The sequence below is a fragment of the Pholcus phalangioides genome, unplaced genomic scaffold, assembly GCF_987345545.1.
Source record: "Pholcus phalangioides strain wild (caught in Gottingen) unplaced genomic scaffold, Ppha-v1.0 ptg000029l_1, whole genome shotgun sequence".
In the NCBI taxonomy this organism is placed as follows: domain Eukaryota; kingdom Metazoa; phylum Arthropoda; class Arachnida; order Araneae; family Pholcidae; genus Pholcus; species Pholcus phalangioides.
The window spans coordinates 1,713,359-1,727,199 of NW_028301619.1; the positions used below are offsets into that span (position 1 = coordinate 1,713,359).

At 34.4% G+C, this 13,841-nt stretch overlaps 1 protein-coding gene across 3 annotated transcripts in view; it reads left to right on the forward strand.

Annotated features, from left to right (window-relative positions):
• The window catches only part of LOC149067563 (endoplasmic reticulum metallopeptidase 1-like), a 226,376-nt gene that overhangs the window by 198,488 nt on the left and 14,047 nt on the right, over positions 1–13,841 (forward strand). The window contains exons 13-14 of one of the 3 annotated variants that reach the window (XR_016195341.1): positions 1,596–1,771; positions 12,475–12,705. Coding sequence is in view for 2 of the 3 variants with exons in the window: in XM_089252576.1 (XP_089108702.1) it covers positions 1,596–1,771; positions 12,475–12,645 (347 nt within the window). In the remaining variant the exon portion in view is untranslated. Of the gene's footprint in view, positions 1–1,595; positions 1,772–2,349; positions 2,554–12,474; positions 13,559–13,841 lie in introns of those variants that run through there. The other 2 variants (XM_089252576.1, XM_089252577.1) reach the window with 2 other exon arrangements.

Here is a 13,841-nt window from a genome sequence, read left to right on the forward strand (position 1 = left end):
ATTCCATTTTTATCTTTCCCAAAATAATTTTGTCTGACAGATGACAATAATGATATGACAACTATTTCATTTACTTTTATTTAGACTTTTATAAGACTTTTATTTCAGCGTTAATCTTTAGATTTTGCAACAAAACATTTTAAGCCTGCACAACATGCATCGGTAAATTTTCTTTAGTTTTATCATTAATATATCACAGATTCAAAACGTTTTCTCCCAATCGGTCCGTTGATTACACCCTTCATGATGTCACTGTCACAAGAACGAACAACTCACTTCTTGATTGATCCGTCCAATCCCCAGGTGAAAGGAAAGCTCCATAGGAACAGCATCATGCATCCAAAGAGACAATGAACCCAACGAATATCCCATCATAGACGACAGCCGACATCTCATAGAGACTTCTACACAGGCAGAGCGATTTTTGACTAGAAGATGAAGAGCTCGATCAATGGATCGAACAGCGCCGGAGGCACCCAACTAAATTATTAACTCATGGCTTCCGGAATGAGACAGGATGTAAACATCACAAATGAAATGCAAAGATCAACGGATCGAATGGTGTCGAGGCACCGTGCTAGATCATCAACTCATGGCTTCTGGAATGAGGCGGGGTGAAATGAAATGTAACGATCAACATCCAAGGACCAATGTGTCTGTTCGCTGCACACTACCGGCATGTAGGGGAAAATTCCCTATCTCACATTATTACCCGAACCAATCCGTATCAAGATTCGGCAGCACTAGAACACTTTGACAAATAAATTTGCATGTTCACATGAACTTAAAATAATATTGTAGAACTGATATTCGGCATCTGGCTGCACAAAAGATCATAAACATGGCGGTCGATCGGCGGCACATGATTGATCCCAGAATCAGTGTAAAGGTAAAAATATATAAAAGAGACTAGAAAAGACCATTTCTGCCGGGGCCTAAATGGTAATATTACATGATGAGGTGGGATACCCAAAATTCTTCAGGGACCTTCGTCAATTTGATTTGTCGTCCAGCGAGAGATAGAAACAAGGATATGTCGAAACTCAGGAGCAGTTTGTGAAGTTCAAATCTAAGTTCTGGTGACGTTGACATTGAGCTGGCATCGTTATAAGCCACTTCAGTTTGAAGCTTGAGTTTTTCAAGTTCGAATTGCATTTCCAACTCAACTTTTGGATTTCGATAATCAGAATTTGAACAAAAATATTTTAACAACCCAATTAATACATGATGTACAGTAAAATATGTACATAAAATATGCGAATATATATACACGTTCAAAACTTACTAAATCAAGTAGACTAGAATAAAGAGGAAAAAACAAAAATAAATAGAAGTGATGCCTCTGATTTCCCATAGGGATCCTGATTTAACATATTTTTATCAAGGAAATATAATCAGTTGAAGTGTATATTGGATCATGTGTATCGATACTTTTCTTGGAGCACCTTGGCAGACTGCATTTGGTCTATGGCTGGAGGATTTGCATACCTGCTATAGAGCATCATCAAATGATATATCAACAACAAAATGAAAATGCTTGATAATACGTGTACTATATAATTATGATTCCCTTATTTTTTTGAATGATTTTTCAGGTCCTGATCACATGACGCTGATATTATCACCTCAGAAAGGTATAGAGTTGGAGGAATGGTCACTGTATGCTGGAACCCCATTACCTGGCTTGCCATGGAACAACAGGAAAACATATTTCATCTATTACTCCCATGGGGAATTCACTGTTCCATGGGAATTAACTCTAATGTTTAAGGTGAGTAAATTCCAAAAAATTCTCATTTTTGTTTAGAGCATGTAGTAAAATTTGTCTGAAGAGCCATCTATGTAAAGAGGCAAACTGGGTGTTAAACCAGGTTTTTTTCCCCCAGGAATTTTGCCCTACTTATTATTATTATTTTTTGCTATAAAGGGAGAAGAGAAAACAAAGTTTTCCTCTTAATGGAAGTTTTACTGCATTATGATTTTGCATGTATAGTTTCTCAGGTATATTATTTATATATAATTTAACTTACTCTAGTTAGTGTTGAATTTCTTTAGCCAGTTTTATTCTTGAACCAACTGTAATGAATTTATTTTCACATGATCAAAACTTTTCTTCCAAGTCTTTTTGTGTAAATGAAATGTGAAAAAGAAATTGACTAAATATTAAATTCCCAATTTAGTAGAGGCTCAATTACATTGGGCAAGTGTACTAGCTATTCTTCAGTGAGTGGAATAGCTCGCAAGCAAACCCATTTCAATTACACGTAGCTAGTAAACTTGCTAACCAGATGAATGATCACCTCATTTTCCCCCTTTTCCTTTATCCCCTTTTTCTTTTGTTGCGAGCAGCAAGAAAAGTAGCCCATCCCTTCAACTCCACTAGCAGAGCAAGCAGTGAGTTTACAAGACACAGTTATTATGCAGAAAAGAGATGTGATGCAAGAAATAGTCTCAGAGAAGAAGAATATTCTTCTGAATGTAAAAATTAGATAATTCTAGAATATTCTTTTTTTAACAATTATATGTTTAAAGAATTAAAAAAAATTTCATTACTGTTTTGTTTATGTTATGAAATATAATTTATTTTTTCATTTCTGGAAAAATTCAAAACAATACAGTTTTTGGCCCAATCACCTGATAAAGACAACTTATAATTTGAGAATATTCTTACAATATTCTTTTGGCCATGTTGAAAGGTTTCAGTTGGTTCATTCAGGATTTTGGAAACCTTTGAAGATTACAATAGCTCTTTTTAAAGGACTCAAGTTTTTAGAAATAAGTTTAGAGCAAAAAACAAAATCAAAATTGATTGACGAAAAGAGCTCTACTCTTATATAATCACCTTCTTTCTAAGAAGATACAAAACTGTGTTATTTTTTTCAAAGAACGTACACTCGGATTTCATATCACTCATATTTTTTCACTAGTTGCTCAATCCAAAGTTGTTTGTGTTGGTTTCATTTCCTTACTTAAAAAATTGTGGGCTACAAACTTTACATTTTTCTACTTCTTTCTATTGACAATAAATTCATTTATTCTATATATTCTTTTGGTACCTATATGTTTAAAGTACCTAAACTTCTTACTGTTGTAGCAGTTTTAAAAGGTAACTTTTGTCAAACCCATTTCAATCAATGTTCCAGTCCACTATATGACAGCACAGCTGTTTTTTGCAGACTGTGTAACATGGTTTTCCAAGAAAGTCTTTTTTTTCTCGATATTTGGGAAGTTCTGAAAGAATTAATGAATGTAATTTAGATTTATCTGATATGTTTGACAAAATTGATATACTGATATTATCCGAAATATGGATTAATGATGACGAAATAGACCAAAACCAAATTCAACACGTTGATGTACACCATTGTTGTCATAATTACAATCGATCTGGCAGTATCATTGCTTACACTAATAGTAAATATAAATTTAAAAAAATCGAATACCAAATATCCTCGGCTGAAATAGTTTTACTAGATTGTGAATCTATAGATTTCAAGATTCTTTCAATTTATCGATCCCATAGCTTCCCTGTTGACATTTTTAACAACAAAATGCAAAATATTTTGTCTCAAATCAAAAAAAAACACATTTTATTAGTGGGTGATGTTAATATTGACATTCTAAACGAGTGGCGTCGGAGCCGGGGTAGCTGTGGGTGCTCGAGCACCCACACTCTCTTGTAGAACGGGGCAGAGCACCCATAGAATTGATTCAGGAATAAAAATCTCCTATATAGATTTCTGATTTTTTTTTCCCCCTTAAATATCGAACACAAAAAAAAAAATTAAAGGAAAAACTGCCTGTTTCCTCTCTATGAGTCTTGAATCTTGCTGGAGTCCCCGTTGCCATCACAATTGATAGAGCCTTTAGGCGCCGATACAGCAAACATTTTACTTGTAGTGCTATCACACACCCCTTCCCCCGCCCCCCGTCCCGCTTTCTCACATTTCTGCTTGTGTCCCTTTTCCCTGTTTTTCCTAAGGGATGGAGGGTATCCAGATGCATATGTTTTGGTGTGGCGTCAGAACCGGGGGCTGCTGCTTGAGCACCCAGTGTTTTGCAGTAAACAAAAACCTAACAAAAAATGAAAAATATTTTTTTCTTCATCCTATACGTCTTGTTCTGTCGTGTTGCTCTACTTATGCAGTGGTTATTTGTGACACACCTTTTCAAGCACCTACGATGGGTATTTTTGGAGCCCACACCCGCTTTTTTAACAATTCTGTCCACGCAGGCAGGGGTGCAACTAGGGGGGAGCAGGTGAAACTGGTGCACCAGCGCTGAACCAGGAGGGGCGCCGAATGCATTCTTTAACTGCTTCCTCTACATGCAAGGGGCACCAAAATTCCGGCTTGCCCCGGGTGACAAAGTATGTAGTTGCGGCCATGCACGCAGGCGTACTTCCTTTATCTCAGGGTAAAGTATTGTAGGAAAGTATTGTACAATAAATGAAATTCTGCGTTGATGGGGTGATCCAGTTTCAGTTGAATAAATTAATGCCAGGAAAGATTGTTTAAGGAAAATTTGTCTCCTTGTTTATGACTGATACCGGCAGGCACGTATCAATGTGACACCCACTAGGAACCGCAACGTGCACTTTTTAGAACCACTGATATCTAAATTTGTTTACGTAAAAAAATTTCGTTACATTAATGTATAGCAAATTTATTTTTCCACTTTCTATTTTGTTGAAGCAGACCAGACCTAGGCAGTTGCGAAAGGTGCGGTCGCACTTGGTCGCAAAATTTAGGGGGGCTGCAATTTTTTTTCCCTCCTGAAACTTACATTTCGTGGGAGAAGAAAAAGCTTCCAGTTTCAAACCCTGATAACATCAAAAAGTGCTCGTGGCTATTACAATTAGTGAAGGAATTCCAAACTGCATATGCAAAGACAGGGTTTTTCAGTTTGACCAGCGTCCCCTTGGGTGCGGAAGTAGCAGCGGATATATTTGTGTGGGGTAAATGGTATGTAGGTAGGGAGGAGGTAACTCCAAGGAAGGAAAGGTTTTGAAACCATTGATATTCCTCTTTCTTTTTTTTCCGAAGTTCTTTTATTTTCCCCCAACGCTAAAAATGCTATTAAACGATCAGTGAAGTTTGCCGACAACCAGCTGTAGAAGCTTGTGAGATTTTTTTTGGTTGTCCGATTTTGCCAATGGCCAATTCTTTATGTTATTAGGATGGTTGTGCCTACAGCAACGGCATTGCGCTAATTGCCTTAGTCGTCGTCGTCGTCTTTTTTCTTACATGCTAGATAGCAAGTAAAAGTACAGTACTATGTTCTAGAAACCTTGGTACTACCTATGTTTACTGCTGGCCAGAATGATTGCCAATATAGCGGCATTGCCCCTTTCGCAGCTCCCCACAATACTCTAACAAAGAATCGCTTCAAAGCACCGAACCGGCATACATCAATATCGACGGCTCAGAGCGGTGCCCCTAGTAGTCGCGACGCACACTTTGAGAATCATTGGTGTGAACAGTGAAGATGAAGTGCAAACATAATTACTCTATCGAAGATCTAGGCATTTTGTATTTGGATTTTCCAACAGGCGAATTCACTAGATAGTGGTAAGATTCATATATATAAAGCTAAATATAATGCTGCCGCCTAGCAGCCCAGTGGTTAGGGAGCTAGCTTCTGACTGTGCAGGTCTGGGTTCGAATCCCGGTTCTGGCATGGATGTTTACTAACACTAACAAATTCCCTGGACGGATCCTGCTGATCCCTTGGGAATGCATGAGGATCACATATAAAAATAAAATAAAAATAATTCGATGTTAAACGAAACTTATCAGCGATATCTTTGTAGATTTTTCATACAGAAACTGTTTCTCATAGGATCTTGTTTCGAAACTTAACGGCAGAGTGTTATTTCTCTTAATTACCGGACTTGAATCGATAGATTTACAGTTGAAGCTGTTGTGCTCGAGTGTGTAAGAAAAGTTTTTCTTCGATGAAAATACATCAGGGTGAGTTTGTGTATTCTAATTTTCATTATTAATCCTATTATTTGAAAAATAAGCGGTGCGTAAGCTGAATCCAATGAAGATTGACGAGAACAGGTTTATGTAAAATGCAAAGAATTCTATATTGCATGTGAAATTCATTTCCCGACGATTTCCTTATATGCATTTCAATTTTTTTTTTTATCGTTATTCAAAGCAAGGCCGTAACTAGGATATTTGCTGCCCCCACAACTTTAAAATTCAATAATTTTGTAATGGTGTTTTTTGTTTCCACCTAAAACTGCCGCCCGGGGCAGTTGCTCCCCCCTAGTTACGGTCCTGTTCAAAGTACGAAATGAAATATTTTACTGCAGTATAAATTTTCATGATGATTAATTAATGATGTATTCGGTGCCCAAGCTGGTTACGGTCCTGAAGTTGGTGCACCTGACTGCGTGAAAATTGCTAGAACAGCCAAACCTCTTTTTCGTTGCACCCTTATGAAAATTTTTCAAACTTTTCTCTAATTATATTTTCGTTAACCCTGATGCGGTGCCTCTTCTGTAGCTCCATGGGTCTGCGTGAGTCACACCTCATTTGAGCCGCCACTGAAAAAAAATATTATTTTAATTGTTGAAAAATTTTTATAACCAGTGCTCTGGCATGACTAAATACTAATTCCATTGGTTATGATTAGCGCCACAATAAATTTGGTTGGTACTTTTCAAATTATTTGAAATTTAATTTATTCTTCGATGGCTCGACAGTCTGCGCAAAGACACTATTTTTAGTTGACCTCTTCACAGTCAACACTTTCAGGTTGTAATTACTGTATGCTATTCCGAAAGTATCCATCTACCTTAACCAGTCAAGTGGTTATGACAGCATATGCCATCGCGTCAATATTTAATCTAATTATTTCAATTTTTGAAAATTAATTAGTAATTATTTAAATTCTCATAATTTTTTTGGTTGGTGATTTAAAAAAACTGAAGTCAGTTTAAATGTATTCATAAAAAATTTTAATCAGGAAAATTCATTTTATTAGCTTCAAACTTTTAAAAAGTAGAAATTAATTGGTTACCTGACTGGTTAATTACCTTACCCTATCATAATTACATGCAAGTAACCATTAAAAACATTTTGTATAAAAATTCAAAGATTTATGTAATAAAATATTTTCATAGATTAGGCTCATAGCAAAAATAATTTTAAAGAAAAACCATGACTCTTGTTTATATAAGATTCCAATAATGAATTATTAGAAATTATTACTAAAGTATCATTATCACGGAAAATAAAAAATTAATTTATATTAAGTACTGGAGCCGAAGAGTAAATAGATGAGAGATATAATATTGTAGCAGCATATATAAACAGGGATGGCTCTTACTGCTTTAGGGAAAGTATTAAATCAGGGGAGTAAAGAGAAATATAATTACAGAAAAGTTTAGAGAGATAGAGAGAATGTGTTTCGTGTCTGTAAAAACACTTGAACTTAATGACTCTCGGAGAAAACTAATTTTTTATGCATTTTATCTAGCTAGAAACACAGTTACGAATTTTCGGATGACTTCACTGAAGCGGCTTATACGCCATAGTGACGCGTAACCAATGTCGTCTCGCATGGTGAGACTGTTGCCCCGAGGCTCAAGCCACCCATGGTCCCACTCGTGTACCCTTGATGACTGCACGACACAAAGCTTTACACCTCGCCTGGGCCCGACAGCACAGACATTGGGCTGCTGAGGACTGGAAACAGGTTCCAATTGCTTCGAGCTGATGGACGTGTACGGGTATGGAGACAACCTCATAAATCCATGGACCCTACATGTCAACAGGGGACTGTTCAAACTGGTGGAGGCTCTGTGATGGTATGGGGCATGTGCAGTTGGCGTGATATGGGACCCCTGATACGTCTAGATACGACTCTGACAGGTGACAGGTATGTAAGCATCCTGTCTGATCACCTGCACCCATTCATGTCCATTGTGCATTTAGACGGGCTTGGACAATTTCAGCAGGACAATGCGACACCCCACACGTCCAGAATTGCTACAAAGTGGCTCCAGGAACACTCTTCTGACTTTAGACACTTCCACTGACCACCTAAATCCCTAGACATGAACATTATTGAACGTATCTGGGATGCTTTACAACGTGCTGTTCAGAAGAGATCTTCACCCCCTCTTACTCCTACGGATTTATGGACAGCCCTGCAGGATTCATGGTGTCAATTACCTCCAGCACTACTTCAGACATTAGTCGAATCCATGCCACGTCGTGTTGCGGCACTTCTGCGGGCTCGCGGGAGTCTTACACGATATTAGGAAGGTGCACCAATTTTTTTGGCTCTTCAGTGTATGATGTAACTTTTCTTAGCAAATTGTGACTTTGAGATCTGTGGAACAGATGGGAACTCAAGATTCCTAGACTTTCATAACAAACTGATTGCTATTAAAATAATTTCAGTATTTCAATAAAACCAAGAGCAGGGAAAAATAAAAATGGATAGATAAACATTGAAATTTTGAACATGGTTAAATGTATGCAAAAACTTAATAAGAAATTTATTTGATTCCCAGGAGACAGGTTTTCCCAGATCTCATACAAAACAACAGTCAAAGTGTTAAAAAACAAGATCAAAATAGCAAAAAATGAATTTTACTCTAAATGCTTTAATGAATGAGCAAATAGCAGGGAACAATGGGGATTTTTAAGTGCTATTTTAAAAAAATAATAATAAAAGATCAATACTTCCTGAGGGGGACAATTGGCACATAGCTAATTCTTGCAATGAATACTTTGTTTATAATAATTTACTAATAAAAAATGACTTCAGAGAGGTTTGACATAAAATGAAATATGCATTCTCTTTATTACACAGAAACTGACCAGTGTGAGGTTCAAAACATTATACTAAGACTGAATGAAAGAAAAAAGCTCTAGTGTAGACGAAATTGATGCAAAACTACTAAAAATTTTCTCTAAAACTCATATTAATATTTTAACGATTATATTATTAATATTGTATAACGATCTCATAAATGAGGGTATTTTTCCAGACTCTCCAAGACATCTATTATTACACCATCAACCAACTTCTCAATTACAGACCCATTGCAGTCCTACCTGTACTTTCTAAAGTTTTTGAGAGTGTTTTAAAAGGCAAATTACTCGTATACCTAAATGCAATACATTTTTTCTCCAAAAACCAATATGGATTTCTGCCCAAGTCTAACACCATAAAAACCCTAATCTCATTTAATAATTTTACTTATAATAGTGGGGACAATAATAAAGAAACAATTGCAACATTTCTTGACATTTCCAAGGCCTTTGAAACAGATAGCCACTAAATTTTACTATATAAACTCTATTCTATTGGCATCAGAGGTCATATGTATAATATTTTCGAATCATACTTGGCAAACCGACATCAAAATGTAAAAATAAATGGGTTACTAAAACAGTATGTCAATTAAAGGTGGGGTTTTCTAGGGATCAATCTTGAGCCCACTGCTGTTCCCATATATATTTTTAATTCACATAAATCATTTATATATAAACAGAAAACTGATAAGTTATGCAGATGACACAGCTCTTTACTCAGACAATAATCTAAATGACCTGAAAAATATGATCTATGAAGACCTCCTGAAAATTTGGAACTGGTATTCAGCCAATGACATAAAAGTCAATGTTGAGAAAACTAGATATATGCAGGTTAAACTGAAAGAAAAATATAATGATACAGAACATAATCTCTCACTAATATGTCACAATAACGAGTGTCAAATTTTGCATAACTGTTTGTACAAACCTAGAAAAAGTTAAATCCATATAAAATACCTAGGTCTAAATATCGACTCAAATCTAAAATGGAAAACACATATAGCAAATGTTTAAAAAAAAATTGAGGTTTTCCCAAAGCAAATTTTATCACCTAAAATATAAAATAAATCACACATTTCTGTTGACACTCCATTACGAATAGATCCAATCCACACATAATTTACATCCATGTAGCATATGGAGGAGATTATTTAACTAACATTAGTGAAATAACCCTCACCCAAAACAAATTTATAAAAAATTATTTCAAATCAGACTGAAAGCATTAACTTGACTCATTATAACGATTTAAACATTTTATCAATCAGACACTTATATTTCAGTAAAGTACGTCTGACTGTTTATAGAAATTTTAACTTGTGTGAAAAACTTATAGTGGTTAATTCAAAGAGACCAAACTAGATATTAGCGAACCCTAAACCTCATAAAAACATTTTATGCAAAAGTTTCATTTACCTAGCCCCTAAACAATATAATAATTTACCAGTAAATCTACAAAACATTCAAAATGAGTATACTTTTAAAAAATCTTTGTACTCTCAATATCTGATATAGAAAATTGCTACTGAACCAGGAAATTAATACACTACCTTCTATGCATACGTAAGCATGTGTATATATAAAACAGGAAAATTTTGTATGATTTTTTTTTATCATAGTGAGGTAAATAAAAGGGATGGGCAGAATAAATTTTCTTGTTGGGGGGGGGGGAAGCATTTATCTACTCGCAATTGGAAAAAAAAAATTTAAATATATTGCAATTTTTTTTTTTTGGAAAGGTTTCGCAATTTCAAATGTGGCAGTTATATAATGCAGATCAGGAAATTTTAAAAACCGCTTAAAGGGTTAACATTTTAAAATTTGCAACAGTGGAAGCCAGAGATAAATTCAGTCTGGGATCCCACTAAAAATATACGAATGGGTCCAACTAAAAATCTATGAATCAGGTCCCGCGTCTGGGCCCTGGATTTTATCCCTTGCATTAATGAATACAAATGATAATTTTTCTTGGCCCTTATAGGGGGATGTCAAACAGGCCTCTAGGTTGAGAGCCTCATGGGAAAGTTGACATGTTTCATTTCAGTAGGCCGTGGATGAATCTGTTTTTTGCTGCTTTAGCAAAAAAATTTGCTAAAGTGGAAGCCTGCTATAGATTCATGTGCAGGGCTCACCAAAAATCTGCATATTGCCTTCCTGCATCTTAATTGTGATTTGGGGCCCTTGAATTTTATTCATTGGAAAAATAAATATGAAGTAAAATTTTTCATGACCCTCACGGGGGAAGGGGGTTGCAACAGAGTCCAGGCTGTGGACCAACATGGGGAAGTTGACTAATTTTGGGAGGGGGGGTGCTTGATAAATCTCATTGGTTTTTTGCTGCTTCAAGATTATAAAATTCGTCAGTAAGCTTGTTTTCATGTGCACTCTGGCGAAGTGGACAAAGTAAACAAGATATGATGTGAAGAGGAAAGGGGCTTAGCCTCTTTAGTATAGCTATATTCATAAACATTTCTCAGATATTTAATTTTTAATAATAAATGTTTGGCTCATTCACAAATGCAGATCAAGTGAAGCTGTTATGACTTGTAGAAGAAAAAAACTGGATAAGTTTTCTCAAATACATTTTGTGGCTCTGTAAAAAAAAATGTATATGAATGAACGGATTTGAATGAAAAATGAAGTTATTTTGCAGCTTATGAGCATATTTTCTTAAACAGAGTTTACAGTGATTTAATTCTCATTTAGTTAACATCTGGTACATCACACATATTCATGGTATGCCTCTTCCTTTCCTGCAGCTGTTCTATAAATTCCTACACATCATACTTTTAATTCTGAAAGTTAAAATCTTGGAACCATTAGACTAGAAATTTAAAAAAAAAAGACATTTAAAAGAAAACCAATCCACATGCGGACCATTCTATCGTTTTTAATCTAGTAATGCAATTTTTTTTATTGGGGAGGGGGTTTACCCCCATAACTCCTTACTTTCATTTAAAAAATTTCGTATGAACCATGTTCTGATATTCTCATACATTAACAATTACACAATAAGACTCAGCAAATCATGATTTTTTTGGACATGCGCTGCAAAAATGTCTTAATCTAGAAAGCAAGAATTATTTACTGTTATGAATAATTTGAATCAGAGTGCCTGTTGAGAACAGTTCTGTGTCTTATGAGAATGGCAATGTTCAAATTAAACATTTTTTACTGTCACTTTCTTGAAGAAAAATCATGCGCAAAATATAGTTTTTTTACGAATGTAATCAGTTTGCTATTGATTCTCATCTTTTGAAACCTAATCCATGTAGCATTTTATAAACAATTTTTAAATATTCGTTGACATGTAATTTCCTTAAGGTGAAGTTATTTATCATTTTAGCCCTCCATAGAATATTCTCCAAAAGTTTATTAAAAACAATTTTACATCTCTAACACAGAGTGACTTTAATAACAGATATATTGAATAGCTAGTAAGTTCACCTAATGTAATTGAGCCTATGGTGTTTGGTCATTTTTGATGTTTCCCAGAAATTCCATTGAATGGCACTAGTTTATGCAACATTCACCATACTTTTTGATCATCTTCACCTGTCAGTACCTTTAAATCAGTGTTTGACTGTATTCAGTTTTGCAATAGTGTTTTCTTTTGAAATTATATTTTTAGGTACCTAGAAACTTCTCTGATAAAGAAACAGTGATGGATCTGCTGTTTGCCACTCATCACCTTCATGGACATGATTCCGTTTCAGACCAGTTTCACTCAATGCTAAACAGAATTCCAAACTGGATTCATATTACTCCTTGGTCCAGCACTGTAGACATATTTACATTTTGAATAGGCTTTTTTTCCATTTCAGTAATCGAAATGAGTCAAAGTTTATATCCAGTTAGTCTGGTAAATCAGATATTTCTACACTATACTCTAGAATGTTTTTTGTTTTCCCTCTATTGTTTTTTTAGAGTGCCTTGCTTATTGAAAAGAAATATGTTCTAGTTGAGACATTACTGTGGTGATATATATTTTTTATCCTAGAACAAATTGCTATTGTTTGAATATTTATAAAAATTTGAATGCTTCTAATGCTCTAACTTTATGATATGCATAGAGATACACTGCAATATGTAGAATTAGGTCATCTGATGAATTTTTTTTAGTATATTATTTCAGTGAAAGAAGTATGATTATGTTTAATAATTTATATATAATGTATATTTTGTATATTTTATATACGTAAAAGATGTGCACACATGTCTATATTTATTTTGTATGTGGGAATTTATATTTGTTTGTCACATGCTCATTAACAAACATGTATTATAATTTTTGAAACTTTGCTGAAGAATCACACATGCCTTCCATTGCTTATATTTTGGGGATGTTTTTTAACTCTTTAACTACAAATGTTTCTTTAAAGTACCAGGTTAGATAAGTTGTTGTGAACTAATTATTATGTGAAAGACAGTATTTGTGTATTTGTTTTGTTTCTTTATCCTTATTAGAACTAAAATGACCTACCAAATAATTTACATGGTAATTGTTTACCCACATTATTTTTATTTATTATCATTTTCTTATTCTATTTTTCATATTCTGGTAAATAAATGGTTAAAGAAGCATTACTGTTTTTTTCTATGCCCTTTTTTTTATTAAAACACTAAATCTTTTATTGATATAAAGTAGAGCATAACATTAGAAAAGTGCAATATCTTTGAATTATTCTGTGATATAAAAAATATATGGACACACACACACATTTTTCAGTTTAGTTTATTTTTTTGTGCAGTTATTTCATTAAAGTCTGTTCTAAAAATTTTATCTAACAGAAACACATACATTATTACAGGAAAAGTAATTAAATTATGATTATGTATAACAGCTAAAGCCTGGAAGTTCATGCAAAATGCCATATAAATGCTACTTAATTTTTTAAATATATTTTCAAACTTTTTTGTAAAAATGCCTTTTTCATATTTGTTCTGCCCTAAATGCCCATTTCAACATTGTTTTATGTTTATCTGTGAGTTTAAGAT